This window comes from Haliotis rufescens, unplaced genomic scaffold (genome assembly GCF_023055435.1).
Source record: "Haliotis rufescens isolate VD_foot unplaced genomic scaffold, xgHalRufe1.0.p SCAF_3, whole genome shotgun sequence".
Classification (NCBI taxonomy): domain Eukaryota; kingdom Metazoa; phylum Mollusca; class Gastropoda; order Lepetellida; family Haliotidae; genus Haliotis; species Haliotis rufescens.
In genome coordinates this window covers 10,604,999-10,623,185 of record NW_025964001.1, presented here as the reverse complement: position 1 = coordinate 10,623,185, position 18,187 = coordinate 10,604,999, and the positions used below count along the sequence as shown (strand labels likewise).

Genomic DNA, 18,187 nt, shown 5'->3' with positions numbered 1-18,187 from the left:
CTAGTGATAACATCTTGTATGCAGTCATGGTTCATTTCCCCCATTGGGTTTACTCTACACTATTTCAGTTATATCATGGCATATCTGCTTCAATAATGCAGGTCTTAGACATTTCCCACATTGGGTTTACTCTACACTATTTCAGTTATATCATGGCATATCTGCTACAATAATGCAGGTCAAAGACATTTCCCACATTGGGTTTACTCTACACTATTTCAATTATATCATGGCATATCTGCTACAATAATGCAGGTCTTAGACATTTCCCACATTGGATGGGATGCATGACCATGTTATGGCACTGAGAAACCATGATCATAATCAGGGTGAATATGGGATTTGAACCTATAATCATAGGATCCTGGCATTTCTAAGGGACACAACTGTACATTCTTTGCCTGCCTCACAATTCAGTTCCAGGCATTCACTCTTTTTTTATTTGTTTGATTTTAGCCAGTATAGGTGGGTACATACAGATCAAATTTTACAAAAGATTATTTCAGCCTTCACCGATTTTCCATTGCCTAGCGGGTCCCACAAAGACCAAGACAATTTGTCATCTGAATAAAATGTATTGTATGCATTAAAAAAAGCTAACAGTTCCATTCCATTTGCAGGGATTTGAACCCCGTGGGACAGAGATCAGCGAGAGAACCGTTGCCTATGACAACCTCATCGACAACATCGGCGGCAAGGCTAGTCTTACCCCCTTCAACTACCAGGCCAATGATCAGGTTCTTGAAAGAAGTCGGAAAAGGAAAAATAAGAAAAAGAATCGAAAAGGAAAAAAATTTGGCAAGCAAACAGGAAGAGATGATTTGGACAATGTGACTGAAGCTCTGATTCATGTTGAAGATCTCCCCGATGATAAGTTTTTCTGTGGAATTCCATGTATGGCTTTTTTATTATTATTATTATTATTATTATTATTATTATTATTATTATTATTATTATTATTATCTTGTAATTTTATTCTTTTGTTGTTTCATTCAAACCAACTGAAACAAGTAGTGAATTTCATTTTTATATATGGTTAAGGAAAAAGGAAGATATGCTTTAAGCTCTGCCTTAATGTCTTTGGGAATAATTTCACAATGCAAATGTTTGAAACATAAACTGCCACAGAAGAGGAATTTAAATTCAGATGACATCATTTGAAATATTTCAACTTGTTGTAATTAAGTAGTAATTTAGATGAAGTAAGAAATTGTCAACATAATAGTTTGGTAGAATAGTAATCCTTGATGTGTGTGATATAATACAGGGTATATGTGTAATAATGTGTGTTGCTGTTGATTGGCCTGCAAATAAAACCCATTGATCACCAGTTGACTGATTGGCCCGCAGATATAGTCCATTGATCACTGCTTGTCTGATTGGCCAGCAAATATATAACCCATTGATCACTGCTTGACTGGTTGACATGGTTATAACCCATTGATCACTGGTTGACTGATTTGCTCATGGTTATAACCCATTGATCACTGGTTGACTGATTGACTCATGGTTATAACCCACTGATCACTGGTTGACTGATTGGCTCATGGTTATAACCCACTGATCACTGGTTGACTGATTGGCTCATGGATATAACCCATTGATCACTGGTTGACTGATTGGCCAGCAAATATAACCCATTGATCACTGGTTGACTGATTGACTCATGGTTATAACCCACTGATCACTGGTTGACTGATTGGCTCATGGTTATAACCCATTGATCACTGGTTGACTGATTGGCTCATGGTTATAACCCATTGATCACTGGTTGACTGATTGGCTCATGGTTATAACCCATTGATCACTGGTTGACTGATTGGCTCATGGTTATAACCCATTGATCACTGCTTGAGTGATGTGCTCATGGTTATAACCCATTGATCACTGCTTGACTGATTGACTCATGGTTATAACCCATTGATCACTGATTGACTGATTGGCTCATGGTTATTACCCATTGATCACTGGTTGACTGATTGGCCCACAGTTATATATAAACCCACCATGGGCCGATGTCTGCAACACTCTTGTATTTGGTTGATAGAAGGCAGCACATCATTGTAAACGTTTTTGTTTTGTGAAAGTCGCATGACTACCCTGAGGATTGTTTCTATTTAACGGCTCATCTTCATATCCCTGTGCCAGGATCTACTGATTGTGGGATCTACTAGAGTCAGGCGATGCAATACCTATGTTCGTCAGATTAACCAAACTGATAAATATCTATAACCCCTGTCAAATTGGATTTTTACCCATTTTTAGCTGTGAAATCCTCAATTATGTTTTTTAATATATTAAAATAATGAAACTACTCTTAGGACACTTGAATATAGTCTGCATGAAAAGGGCACATTATTTTCTTCCCTACAGTGCGAGCAAATGTATTATATTTTGTAGGGACTTTGTTAATTTTCCACATGGCATGACAGATTAACTATTGCAATATGAAAGAAGTGGGTGGTCCTTATCTTCTTTTGAGTTGTATACTTTTAAATCCAACTCACTCACTCACTCTTGATTTCTTTCAGACAAGGAGTATGCCAGAGTCGTGTACAAGGCAGTAGATGGGTCGAATCTGTTCACACTTCATCATATCAAGGCCATGTGCAAAATGGAGACCCAATATCTGTCATCAAATTCACTCTTCACCGAACAGTGTATTCACGTTGAGTCAGGGAAAAACTGTTGTCGAAGCTGGTCTTTAGGGAGCTACATAGCGTTGCTAAGCAACAAATCAAGCTGCCATACAATCACGGAAAAGGATGTGTCCAATGTCCTCAAATTGCTCAAGTCTTGTTCCAACTACTATATTAATTACACCATGGGAATTAACTGTGAGTATTCTGAAGGAGCGTGGTACACAGCATCGAGCTATCCTCAGGAGGAGTGTCACGGAGTCCCATCCAAATGCACAAGGTACAATGCAGTGTATCATCTCTTCCATCATCTTCTTGACGTCCATTTTATCCAAAATGTTGCAGCTAATTCCTCACCACATTTGACGTATGCCGTAACATTTTTCCCAGTAGCAGGAAGCTCCTTAGATCTATACAATTACATGGAATCATTGCCAAGGACCTTTGATGGTGTGGAAATTGTTGGAGCTAAATTCGATCTTAAGTACAAGTTATTCCAAGAGATGTTGAAATCAGATACAATTTGGTTGGCATCTGCTGGTTGTGTAATCTTCCTTGCCATGTGGCTTTATTCGGCATCAATTTTCATCACCGTGATGACCTTTTTAGCTATGTTTTGGGCCCTTACGGTTGCCTATTTCTTGTACATGCATGTGTTTGAAATCAAATTTTTCCCGTATATGAACATGGTAACTGTTGTAGTCATGATAGGTATTGGTGCTGATGATGTGTTTATTTATTGCAAAGTTTGGCACCTTGCCAAGGCGGAAAAAAATAATGGTACTCTTGAAAAAATAGTCAATGACACGTTACGTCATGCAACGTTATCGATGCTGGTGACGAGTCTGACAACAGCGGCATCATTTTATGCCAACTACATCAGTGACATCACCGCCATTCAGTGCTTTAGTATATATGCTGGGACAGCAGTCATCTGTAACTTCTTCTTGTCTCTCACATGGATACCAGCTACAATCATGCTTTATGAAAAATGGTGCAATTTTTGTGTATGCTCCAGTCATGAATTTTATACAGAAGAGAACAATTTCTGCTACTATTTGTGTCGAGTTCCATACAAATTGTACTATGTCCTCACAGACTGGTCAAGGATATTTTTTGAGAAGCTCCTCCCATGCCTTGTGATTAAGTTCCGCTATGTGTGGCTCGTCCTTTATGGCGGTCTGGGAATCTGTGGTGTGATTGTCATTTTTTACTACCCCAAATTGAAACTGCCATCTACGAGAAAATTCCAAGTGTTTTCTTCCAATCATTGGCTGGAGAAGTATGATTTTCAGCTGAGTGATAGCTTCAGTTTTGAGAAGATGAAGGAAGAGGACATCCCAGTGTTACCTGTTACTATTGTGTGGGGGATTCATGCCAGTGACACAGGAGACAGACTCAATCCCAATGAGAAAGGTTCCCTCGTTCTAGACTCTGACTTTGACCTAGCTGAAGAGAGTGCTCAGCGATGGCTTTTGGAATTTTGTGCTCGGTTTCGAAAATCTGAATTTTATCTCAACTCTCCTGGCTTACAACTCACCAACTGCTTCTTGGAGAATTTTGCCAATGAATACATGAAACGGCCATGTACTCAAGATGAAAAACCATGCTGCAATGAAACAGCTTTCCCTTTTCCTAAGAATAAGTTCAAAAAATGTCTTTTACGCTATGTCCCTTTGCTCCAAAAAACTCCAGCAGTTCGTTACAATAAGCATTCCCCAGGACCTCGATTCTCTAATGGACGTATCAGTGCCTTCATGGTGGAGTTCCTTAGCAATGAACCGTACAGCCATTCCTACGAAAAAATGAAACAGTTTTATCTCAAAGTGAACCGCTGGGTGACAGAGGAAATGGTGCAAGCCCCGGCTCAAATGAGAAATGGCTGGTTTGTGACAAATTTAAAATTTTATGACCTCCAGAACAGTCTAGCTAAAGGAACACCTCTAGCTCTTGGGGTGTCGTTATCATTTGCAGCTATTGTAGCTTTCTTCACTACATTGAACGTCTTGATCAGCTTCTATGCTATTATTACAATTGCGTGTATAATCATCGTTACAGTTGCATCACTGGTGCTACTTGGATGGGAGCTTAACATTCTTGAGTCTGTGGTCATCACTGTAGCTATAGGGATGTCTGTTGACTTTACCCTACATTACGGAGTAGCGTACAGACTCTCGCCAGACCTGGATCGAGAAATGAGAGTCGCTTGTTCAATTGGTCGCATGGGAAGTGCGGTCGCTATGGCTGCATTGACAACATTCCTGGCCGGTGTGTTCATGATGCCCTCCACTGTTTTAGTCTATCAAAAGTTTGGAACTTTTTTAATGTTACTTATTACCATTGCATGGATATATTCCACTTTTTTCTTCCAGTCTCTGTTACGAACTATAGGACCTCAGGGAGGGTTTGGTCAGTTTCATTGGCCAGCTTCAGACTGTTGTTCACCGTCTGCCCGAGAACATGTGGACAAGACGGTGTATGCTATGTCCGAGTCCACACTGTCCAGTTCAAGTACAAGCAACCCAAACCATATCAGTAGTGAGGTGCATGAACTCGAGCCCTTGACCGAGGGTCAGGAGACTCACCCAAGGCATTCCCACTTTCGTCATCATCATCCTCATCGTATCAGGTCAAAGGGCCCTTATACCCACATGAGGGCGAGAAGCCCAGGTGGCTACGAGTCCAAACGTGGAACATGTGTCACCTTCGAACCTTCTTCAGAAACCCAAACTTCTGAAGTGATCATTGAACAGCCTGAAACCCATGAACCTGTGGATTCCGGTATTATGTCTGGTGCTTCCCAAACTGACGCCAGTGAGATCAAAGAGGGATCAGGCCATTGGGCAAAAAGTGATGAACTTCTTTAATTTGTTAAAATTTGTAAGTTTGTTAGGGTTGGTTTGAAGCTACACAAAGAATTAAGTACATATCTGATACCTATTTATTCAATGACTGTCATCCTGTTTTATATTTTAGATTGTTCTTCAATATCAATTGGTAATGTGACGTACATGTTCTGCTGTAGTTTGTACGTGCACATTTGAATTAATTGTTCTGGTACATTTTCCATTTTGGTCTTTTTCTTTATTCTTGTCATGTCAATAATTGAAAGAAAAATAAATTAAATCTTCTAGAAACTTGATGTTTCCCCTTAGCAATACTTTTGATACGTATCTGAAGTGTAATATATTACATGTCAGAAGCAATATATCAAACTCTCTATGAGCATACTTAGATCTTGTAAACCAAGGTTTTAGATAAACAATGATCTAACTGTTTGATTTGCATTCTAGAAGTTGGTGAGAAAATAAGAAAGGATTCTTTATGCATAACAACTTCTGGTTTATTGCATTAGCGACATTTCGATGTAGATTCTTACACTGTTCTAAAGCTGGTGAAGGGTTTAAGAAACTACATTGAAATGTCACTAATGCAATGAACCAGAAGTTGTTATCAATAAAGATGTACGTTTTCTAACAATGATATGAACTGAAAGAAACTTTGGAAATGCCATATTGTTTTAAATAAATATTTATAGATGGAGCCATGACCCTTCTGTTGAATGCCACTGTAGATCTAGATGATGTACTAGATCATTTAACAGATGGACAATTTGAATTTCCTGAATGAGCTTTTTCAAATATGCAGACTCGAGATTAATGCAGAGATGAGATCATCTTGAAAGAATTGAGAGTAAGGTTACTGCACATTTGGTCAGTGATCCAAGCACATGGAAAACTGCAACAGGCCAGTGTTGCTCCAATCTAATTAACAAAGATCTGAGGACAACATCCCATTCCGGGTCATGTCAGAACGACCTTTCATCCGACCAATCAGAGCATAGCTTACCAGATCATGAAAGTGACAGTCGGAATGTGTTTTCTAATCATGCAACCTCGAAACATTTAACACAGGGTTTTCCGAACAACAGTTACGGGATTAATGACTGAATCCATACAATCTAGGGAATCTATTAGCCATTCGAGAATGTTCTTTTGTTTAGTTTCAAATTTTTAATAAAGATATTTATCAAAATTTCTTTTGAAGTGTAGTCGCCAGTTTCAAACTAGGGCCGTAAGGCATGAGAGAGCTGCCTTCTGATTGGCTAATGTCGACTTCTTGTCAGTCATTCCCTTAGTCGGTCAAAGTTCGCGAAAGGTGGGTGTGACGTGACCCATAATGGGATGTCCTAAGATCTTTGTTTAGCGGTATTTTAATGAGATTGATGTTGCTCTGTAGATTATATATAAGCATTGAAACGTGAATGATGATATATTTGGTAGGCCCAATAACATCTGATGACCTAATGAAATAGTCATATCAACTATACAAATTCAACCACTTTAAGTTAACAGGTCTCCTCAGTGTGAACTATTTGGTATAAACTCTACACCTCAAGATTGGTGGCTGAATATGTAACTCCAAATATCCAGGCAACGTAAGTCTGTAAGTCTGACTGCTGACACAGTTCTGAATTATTGCAAAATATTAATTGTGAAAAGTTGGGTGAAGCGTCACTCACTCACGTCAACACTTTCTTGACAAAACAGATTCACTGTTTACATTCGTAACCAACTTGTGTTATTCTAGGACAAGCTGAATAGTGACTCGTGCCTCTCTCGTGGACATTTGTAGCGACTGGGTTCCATCTAAGAGGAAACAGGAAAGAGGAAATAGCTAAAAGATTTGTCAAATCGTTGCTTAATGATTCATGTATATTTTTCCCTATAAATGTTCCAGATGCCATCTTCAACACATTGGGACTTACTGTATTGTGCAACATGATTGACCACATTTAACTGTTTGTTGGGTGTATATTTAGATGCAAGACATTTGTAAAGTAAAAAATTATTCCTGAAGGATTCTTTGACCGAAGTACTTGAAGTCATATGCGCATTATGATTGGTTTGTGGTATTTTCGCACATAACATTCATTGATATGGGGACGAGTCTTCTTGCAGGTTACGGAAATGGGCAAGTGGTGACTCACTGTTAATTTCATTCCTGGCTACCTCACGACCACACAACTGCCTCAAATCAGTTTTTGGTTCCAAAATACCTACAGACGTAGAAAATTGCTAGGTGTTCCTTTTGACATGCACATGATGACATACACCATTGACAGTCCTACCAAACATTCCTGCATCATGGGAATCACATCCATTGACAGTTTTGTTTGTTTGTTTGTTTGTTGTTTAACGCCACACACAATATTCCAGCTATATGACGGCAGTCTGTCAATGATCGAGTCTGGACCGGACAATCCAGTGAACACAGATGTTTAAATAGATTGTTTTAAAAAAAATACATAATAAATTAATGTTGAAATTATAATCTGTATATGTGTATTGTGGCCATGCATCTTTTGAAATAATGGTTGATTGCTAGGCCGTGATGTTTCACATAAATTGTTTTTATGATAATTTCTAAGCAACAATCATTCGATGGAAATACCGGTAATATTTTTGTCTGTGTTTTATCGTGTGGTCATGAGGATTGTTTGTGTAGGCATTGCACCATTGGGTTGGAGTATGATAACCATGCATTTTTATTCTCATATTATAGGGTTTAATTTTTTAATAACCCTGTTAAAGCATTAAATATTGTGTTCAAATCTTAAAATAGTTCTTTGATTGACATGTCCAATACTTAGTTCCTTTTCATTTCTTCGGCCTTACCAGTTCATATTTCTACAGTTTTAGCTCGCCAAGATCATGAAAAATTTAATAAATTTTAAATTTGTCAGGCAGTAAAATGTTATAACAGCCTATTTTCAATGAAGCAGCATGTTTTTTTTTACTTTTTAGGGAGACTAATCCTCAAAACAACAATATAAATTTATCTGCCTTTAGGCTTCAAAAAATAAAAGAATTGGTTCTCAGGCAATGTTTTTTGAAAATATAGTGTGTGTGGGCAGTGTCTTTGTTTTTCTTTTGGTTGTTCAAACTAGTATGTAACCAATAAACAGTTGTGTAATCAATAAACAATTGTGTACAATCAACCTGGGAGAGGGCCTGCCTACATAAATGTATTCCTTGATACGTAAAAAATACTGGAATACAGTATTTGACTACTGTTGGACTTGGAATAATTAAGGATTATTTTTTTTTAAAGTGGAAATAAAAACGAAACGTGCGGCGAGCTTTATGATGATGCTGACGGTGCCTGAGAACCAAGACTATTATTTTTTTTAGCCTTAGTAAAATTGACTTGTCAGAAAGTAATACAGTAAGTCAACTTCAATGGAAACATTACTGATGATTGTTGTGCTGGACTCTCGAAGGAACACTACCGATGTTTCCAGGTCTCATCTATAACCCATCATATAACTGGGAAGTGGGAGGGACACACCAAATACCAACCAGCAGTGTAACATGGAGGTTTTAATTTCATATTGCATTTCTAATGTTTTTAACTCTGCATGATACCCAGCACACTTGCTACAGGTTTGTCACTCAACATGGTGTTGTTTTCTGTTTGTCATCTATCACCTGCACAGAATACATGTATGCCACTTTTACAAAACCTTGGTCTGTGGTCAAAATAACATTAAATGAGACTATTTTATTTCATTTTTGGAGGTAAGAAGATATGATCTTTATTCATAAGAATGATTATTGAGCTTGGCTTTAAGAATATCTTTAAGCTGGACTTATTTTTAATTATTCCTGATTTTGAGGGAAGATTGACTTGACAACAATTTCAACCTCTTATTCTTTATTGTTAATAAATCGATGCTGTCTTTCTTGATACTACAGCTTCTGAAATGAACCTTAAAAGATATTCTGACTTTTAAGGTCTGGATACATTAACTATTAAAGATACTGAACACACAATGCCATTTAGAAAGTGGTCAAATGTTATATTTGGGATAACAGTTTCTGAGTAAAGTATAGATTCTCGTACTTTTTGGGGTGTGCTCGCGATTAGGTGCCGCACTCTGGCAGTGTGGGTTCGAACCCCAGACGGGACTCACCCCAAAAATGTACGAGAATCTGTACTTTACTCAGAAAGTGTTATCCCAAATATAACATTTGTTACATTAAGAACAAGTCAGGCGGAAGTCCAAATGAATGAAATGACACAGTTTAATCTCTTATGAAATAAAGGTTAACATATATACAAACAAAAAGATGCCAGATAATTAATTATATAATGCCTACACTGAGGAATAACCAGTCTCAATTATCTCCTAAAACAGATTCCATTTGGCGTAAAAGGCGAAATAGCTGTGAAAGTTCTATCTATCGATCAATGAGAATGAGTGATGACACCAGGTGTTTTGGCAAAGTACGCATTTCCTGCTCTATATGTTTTCTGTTGCATCCCAACCATGTATTTAAATGTTTGTTATTTGATACTTCTCCAATGTAAGGCCAGATGGACTGGGAAGTTTTATTGTTAGATTGTGTAGCAGTACCAATTTGTAAACCATCTGATGTGCACAAAAATTAAACAATTAGGTAAACTATCGGTATTATTCAGAACGAAGGATATTGTGTTAACTTGAGTTTTATATCATGCTTCACTGATGTGTAGTCCTTTAGCTCGACGTTAAGGCGTTATGTACATACTCAAGGAGGGAGACCAAAGGTGAATGTTAAATGAGGATATATACCAAGTTTGATTAGTGAAAAGATATAATCCAATTTATCAATGCATTAGGTTAAATATAATGTTATGATAATAACATTTTGGAGAACTCATTTGTGTTTTCGGCATCTAAAAATGTCTAGACTTATCTGATCTGTGTTCTGCATTTCCTCGTGATTCTGTCAGCAATTCTTATATATCAGATGATCTAAGCTTGCCAGAGAAATTTATTTGTTCTATTATGAACCTCTGTGAGACTGTCAGCCAAATGTTACCATGGTTACTGACGGTGCTTATGCTTGTTGCTTTGTCAATGTATTTGTCATAGTAAGTAACCATGATATATGTGGTCTAAATTGGAGAAACACCATGACTTGTTTGTGTGAGGTATTTGTCCACTTTTGCATTTAAGAATTTTTACCAGTCTGTGTTAACATTCCATTGCATAAGCTGAGCATGTAGAACAAGAACAGGTTTTAATTGGAGACTACAAATCCAAGCGTCTGTGACGTTTTTTAAACCTTTGTTTGCATTATTTGTATGTATTATCAATGCTGAATATGTACATGTGTGTATCATTTGTAACCTCTTTGGATTTTCCATTGATGCTTTTCACTAACAACAGAGTTTTGATTCATTCCAATAATTACTGATCCATGTTGGGCTGCATTGATAAACGTTGTTAATACAGATACTGTTGTTAATAGTTGATGGCTAACAAACTTAAGATAATGTCTTTTAAGTGTGAAATATTCAAATGCTTTGTGTTTTTTTTTTGTGGTTATTCTCATGACAATCAACAGCATGACAAACAGTTTTGTGACAAACGGTAGTATGACAAGTAGCAGTTTTGTGACGAACAGTTGTGTGACAAATAGCAGTTTCATGACAATCAGTTCTATGGCAAAGGACATTTCTATCTAAGGAACAGTTGCATGCGAAACTGTTCCATTACCAACAACCTGTTATTGTGAGGTAAACAATGCCGTAGTGGATGCTCGAAGGATGGCATTCAGTCAAGTCCTCCATTAACACATGTCTAAGTTAATAATCGACCCTCTTTCAAAAAGGGACTGCTTAATGTGTTTGTCTGGACTTGACTATCGCCTCATTTCTCGTCCGTAAGCTCCATATGCACACTTCAGGGACTTTCTGATCCTTCTGTAGAACCACAGGGAATGTTTCTTGCATATTATGGTCTGATGTTGAGGGTCAGACTGATTCGTTATTAAATACATCGATCAAGGTCAAGGTCATGTAAGTTGAAGTCATAATATGGCTGAAATAGTAAAGAATATGTGCAAGAAAACAAGAGATAAAGGTTATTGTTAAGGATATCTGCTCATTTTTGTTTTGTTTAAGATATTACAAAAGAATTTGTGGCATGGTTGAGAAACTTTATATTTGCTACCTCTTTATAATTTTTGAGTAAACATGTTTTTATATTTCTGTATGATCATTTGTGACAATCACAAATCGTCCACTATAGAGATGTTTCCACTTATCATTGAGGATACTATTTGGAACCACTTATATACAACTGTGTAACAACTTCTTTACCAACAACAGTATCGTGACAAACAATAGTATTGTGACAAACAACAGTATCATGACAAACATCAATTTCAGGACAATCAACAATTTCATCACAAATATCAGTTACACAACAAGCAACAGTTTCATGACAAACAGCAGTTGGATGACAAACAATAGCTACATGACAAACAACAGTTACCCGACAAACAGCAGTTTTCATCCAGATGACATGCTACATGGATGCCACAATTATTTACATTATTCCGGTCAGTTTGTGTTTGTCTGTACATTTGAACAAACACAACATTATAGCATGACAAATGTCTGATTTGTGTATGACTACTAAGATCAGTTTGAATTAAAGAACAAAACAATTCTTGTTCATTGTCAGAACTTGTTTCACACCAGGCTAATTTATTTTCTAAATTTACAGGGGAGTGAGTGAGTGAGTGAGTTGGGTCTATGCCACTACAATCAGTTTTTCAGCAATATTACCACTGCAGTATGTAAGTTTAATGTGACCCCAAATTGAAGCAGATTTTAGATGTGCATCTGTGTTGACAGACCAAGGATCATAATCTGTTTCGAACCCACAACTAGTGGATCCTGGCATGACCAAGGGACTTTTAAGCAAGCACAGCAAATTGCAGATGAACCTACCCTAGAATAATAATTGAAAATATGTAAGACCCTCTGTGAATAAGCATGCTTACAAAAGAGATCTACATGTTATTATTTTTTTTAAACAGAGCTTTCCAGAAAAAATACCAAGTTAGCTTCCAATTTACAGACATTGAAATATAATCAGATTCTTAAAAAAATCTTTGTAAATAACCATAAATCAGAAATAAGAAAAAAAGATTGATCTTGCCTTTATGTCACCGACATTTTTTTGAATTATTTATTTATTTTCTTCTTGTAAATAATATACTTATGATAAAATATATCATGTCATTTTCTGGTTTTATGTTTATGGCTAATAAACACAAAAAGCAGAATGTGAATGTCTTATTATCTTATAGAGAGCATAAAATGTCTTATCTACATCAAGACAGATAATAAAGATAAGGTATCCCATATTCAACTGCAGGTTGGTCTGGTGTGCGGTGTGTATTACTAGTGATCTGTTACATGCCTCCCTCCTTCCTGGTGTGCGGTATGTATTACTAGTGATATGTTACATGCCTCCCTCCTTCCTGGTGTGCGGTATGTATTACTAGTGATCTGTTACATGCCTCCCTCCTTCCTGGTGTGCGGTATGTATTACTAGTGATCTGTTACATGCCTCCCTCCTTCCTGGTGTGCGGTATGTATTACTAGTGATATGTTACATGCCTCCCTCCTTCCTGGTGTGCGGAATGTATTACTAGTGATCTGTTACATGCCTCCCTCCTTCCTGGTGTGCGGAATGTATTACTAGTGATCTGTTACATGCCTCCCTCCTTCCTGGTGTGCGGTATGTATTACTAGTGATCTGTTACATGCCTCCCTCCTTCCTGGTGTGCGGTATGTATTACTAGTGATATGTTACATGCCTCCCTCCTTCCTGGTGTGCGGTATGTATTACTAGTGATCTGTTACATGCCTCCCTCCTTCCTGGTGTGCGGAATGTATTACTAGTGATCTGTTACATGCCTCCCTCCTTCCTGGTGTGCGGTATGTATTACTAGTGATCTGTTACATGCCTCCCTCCTTCCTGGTGTGCGGTATGTATTACTAGTGATCTGTTACATGCCTCCCTCCTTCCTGGTGTGCGGTATGTATTACTAGTGATCTGTTACATGCCTCCCTCCTTCCTGGTGTGCGGTATGTATTACTAGTGATCTGTTACATGCCTCCCTCCTTCCTGGTGTGCGGTATGTATTACTAGTGATATGTTACATGCCTCCCTCCTTCCTGGTGTGCGGTATGTATTACTAGTGATCTGTTACATGCCTCCCTCCTTCCTGGTGTGCGGAATGTATTACTAGTGATCTGTTACATGCCTCCCTCCTTCCTGGTGTGCGGTATGTATTACTAGTGATCTGTTACATGCCTCCCTCCTTCCTGGTGTGCGGTATGTATTACTAGTGATCTGTTACATGCCTCCCTCCTTCCTGGTGTGCGGTATGTATTACTAGTGATCTGTTACATGCCTCCCTCCTTCCTGGGCAGCATTGGTTCCGGCATGGCTACAAGAGCTGATGAAATGATAATTGGGTGGTCACAGTGTGTGACTTGACTGCTGGAATCAAGGATTGGGTGATCAGTGTGTTTGACTTCCTTCATTGTGTGAATCAAGGATTGGGTGATCAGTGTGTATGACTTGGTTCATTGTGAGGGTCAAGGATTGGGTGAGCAGTGTGTTTGACTTCGTTCATTGTGTGAATCAAGGATTGGGTGATCAGTGTGTATGACTTGGTTCATTGTGAGGGTTGAGGATTGGGTGATCAGTGTGTTTGACTAAGTTCATTGTGTGAATCAAGGATTGGGTGATCAGTGTGTTTGACTTAGTTTATTGTGTGAATCAAGGATTGGGTGATCAGTGTGTTTGACTTAGTTCATTGTGAGAGTTGAGGATTGGGTGATCAGTGTGTTTGACTTGGTTCATTGTAAGAGTTGAGGATTGGGTGATAAGTGTGTTTGACTTAGTTCATTGTGTGAATCAAGGATTGGGTGATCAGTGTGTTTGACTTAGTTCATTGTGTGAATCAAGGATTGGGTGATCAGTGTGTTTGACTTAGTTTATTGTGTGAATCAAGGATTGGGTGATCAGTGTGTTTGACTTAGTTCATTGTGAGAGTTGAGGATTGGGTGATCAGTGTGTTTGACTTGGTTCATTGTAAGAGTCGAGGATTGGGTGATAAGTGTGTTTGACTTAGTTCATTGTGTGAATCAAGGATTGGGTGATCAGTGTGTTTGACTTAGTTCATTGTGAGAGTTGAGGATTGGGTGATCAGTGTGTTTTACTTAGTTCATTGTGAGAGTTGAGGATTGGGTGATAAGTGTGTTTGACTTAGTTCATTGTGTGAATCAAGGATTGGGTGATCAGTGTGTTTGACTTGGTTCATTGTAAGAGTTGAGGATTGGGTGATAAGTGTGTTTGACTTAGTTCATTGTGTGAATCAAGGATTGGGTGATCAGTGTGTTTTACTTGGTTCATTGTGAGAGTTGAGGATTGGGTGATCAGTGTGTTTGACTTAGTTCATTGTGAGAGTTGAGGATTGGGTGATCACTGTGTATGACTTGGTTCATTATGTGCATCAAGTATTGGGTGATCAGTATGTTCGACTTGGTTCGTTGTGTGAATTGAGGATTGGGTCATCAGTGTGTTTGACTTGGTTCATTGTGTGCATCAAGGATTGGTTGGTTATGGTGTGTGACTTGGTTCATTGAGGATTAGGTTGTCACATTGTGGGACCTGTCACCCTGACTGTGTGGGCTGTTGATCATGCTGTGGATCGCTGATCTGCTGTGATAATGCTGACATAGTGATGACGGGATTAAAACAATATTCATTCACTCATTCCTCTCCCTAACAGTCCAGTGCTACCAAGTATTGCTCATGTTGTGGCTCAAGTTCTTCAGCAAAGAATATTTTTGGTGATACCTAGGATTTCAGATACATTTCTATTTCAAATTTGTATTCGTTGTCAAAAGAAATTAATTGATAACAAATATTTATTTATAAAAAAAAATCAGTTAAAAGTGTGGTTGAAATAAAAAATATATGTATATCAGTGGGGCTTTCTTGAATGACAGGTAAAATAGTTTCTTCGCTTTATAAGAACTTGCCAACATATTTCTTGTTTTAAAGATTCTCTTTGTTAATATGCCAAGAAAGAGGAGCCAAAAGAATATCTTGATGCCACTGAAAATGAGAAGGCAAAATAATATCTCTATGCCATACAAAAAGAGAAGGCAGACTAATAAACTTTATTCCTAGAGGAGTCAAAAAATATACTTCGGAGTATGTTTGGTGTTTTGAAAGAACAAGCTGTATTTTTTTTTAAATCAAAGATTTACATCCCTGTCCATGTCGGTCTTCTTTGGAGAAGTCTTTTTATTGCTGAAACTTATTCACAGACAAAATATCAAATTCAACATTTGTGATTTTTTTTTATGTTAGCTGATAAATAAAACAAGCTGAAATTATGCAAGATGTTCTCTGTAGGTGTGTTGTAGATGTGCTGTATTTCACTCGGCAGAGGTGAGTTTTGTAGTCATCCATGCCGGGTAGTGCTAGGCGCAAGCACCAACTAAGGTCTCCCAGATCATAACAATACTCGTTGGTGACATGAGTAAGTAAAAGTCCAAGAACTTTTGTCCTTTGTCCCACATTAAGCTATCAGTGCTGTCTACACTAAATGCAACACAGTGGTTACCCAACTCACTCCCTTGTGATAATTCACCTGATCACTGTTGCTATCACCAATCACATCCTTCTGAAGCCTGTGTAAATTTTAATAAAACACAATAATATGTATTAGAAAGCAAATCAAATAGCATTTTAATTTTGTTTTACTTTTCAGAAATTAGCATGTCCTCATGTGTAAGACAAGAACAATGTTGGTCAGGCCTAAAACATTTTTGTAAAGAAGCATTTACAATTCTGCCAGTCCAATATGTACAATCATGTATGTCCTCAAGCAAAGTGATATATAAGAGTTATTCGCCCAGGAATCAGAGATGGTATATATGACAACACATCTATCGGTATATGTCTTTGTATATAATGATTTGCATTGATATGCACACTAAAAGAACGCAACCCTGACCTGTATTCACCTATGACTGTCAAGAGTTCCCCTGCTGGAAGGGGGAACACCTTGATTGGGGAGGGCTTTATACGTTCATGCCGGTGGAGATGTTGCAATCCTATATCACTCCTGTCAGTTGTCCATGTGGCCAGCATGGGACATGGCATTTCAGTATTCTGGATTTGATCAGTTCTGAACCATTGGAAATGGGAACATGTCAATGAGGTTATCTGTCCTATTACTATGGTTACGGTTGGCGTTCCGACAGTGGTTCATGGTACTCTGTTTGTAGCACTTATATTGGTGTTACTGTAGCATCTTTTACAGTTATCTTGCTTTACACTTATTACTATCGCTCATTTCTAACTGTCATCAGCTCGGCTAGTGTGTGTGTGTTCATGTGCTAACAAATCCCTTGGAGCAACATCTACTAGATCTTATGAGTATGGAAAGCTTTTATTGTACACCCACTGACAGATCTACTAGATTTTGTGTGTACATTCACCGACAGATCTACTAGATTGTGTGTACGTACACTGACAGATTTGCTAGATTTTGTGTGTCGTTCACTGACATATCTACTAGATTGTGTGTGTACATACACTGACAGATTTGCTAGATTGTGTGTGTACATTCATTGACCGATCTACTAGATTGTGTGTGTACATTCACTGACAGATCTACTAGATTGTGTGTGTACATTCACTGACATATCTACTAGATTGTGTGTACATTCATTGACCGATCTACTAGATTGTGTGTGTACATTCACTGACATATCTACTAGATTGTGTGTAGATTCACTGACAGATCAACTAGATTGTGTGTGTACATTCACTGACATATCTACTAGATTGTGTGTGTACGTACACTGACAGATCTACTAGATTGTGTGTCTAAAGTCACTGACATGTCTACTAGATTGTGTGTACATTCACTGACAGATCTACTAGTATGTGTGTGTACATTCACTGACATGTCTACTGGATTGTGTGTGTACATTCACTGACAGATCTACTAGATTGTGTGTGTACATTCACTGACATGTCTTCTAGATTGTGTGTGTATGTACACTGACATGTCTACGAGAGAGTGTGTGTGTGTGTACATGCACTGACATATGTAATGTATGTGAGTGTATAAACATGCATTGACATATGTAGTGTGTGTAGATGCATTAACATGTAGTGTACGTGCTTGTATGCACATGCATTGACATATGTAGTGTGTGTACATGGGTGCGCTTGCACTGGCAGGACTTGGAAGGGACCCCTGTGCCTCTTTCCACCTCTTTATTACATTGTACAATACTCAGAGCTGGTATTTTTATGAACACAAATATGCTTTATTAAATAAACATTTACCGAAAATTAACTGTTTGTTGTATTTTGTACAAAATAAATTGTATGATGTTCTCATATCCTCTAAAGAGTCACTATATATATATTTACCAGACCAAGGTTTTGCTTATAGACATCTAAAGTATTAAAGTGGTTAAAAATATAACGCCCATAAACACAGGTGAATGTTCACACACATATGCTAACTATGTTAAAGGAATTATTGTTTTTGAGTGAGGGAATGTTGTTTAACATTGCAAACAGCAATATCCCAGCTGTCCCTCACCCCTGAAGATTCGGGTGAGAGTAGGCCATCAGCTACCCATGCTTGTTGGTGAGG

At 37.9% G+C, this 18,187-nt stretch overlaps 1 protein-coding gene across 2 annotated transcripts in view; it reads left to right on the top strand.

Moving 5' to 3' along the window:
• LOC124146661 (protein dispatched homolog 1-like) overlaps positions 1 to 17,877 on the top strand; it is a 106,061-nt gene extending 88,184 nt beyond the window's left edge. For both annotated transcript variants that reach the window (XM_046517066.2, XM_046517067.2), the window contains exons 3-4: positions 621 to 894; positions 2,532 to 17,877. In XM_046517066.2, coding sequence (XP_046373022.1) covers positions 621 to 894; positions 2,532 to 5,506 — 3,249 coding nt within the window. In that variant the 3' untranslated portion in view covers positions 5,507 to 17,877. The remainder of the gene's footprint in view (positions 1 to 620; positions 895 to 2,531) is intronic.
• Positions 17,878 to 18,187: the final 310 nt, after the last annotated feature.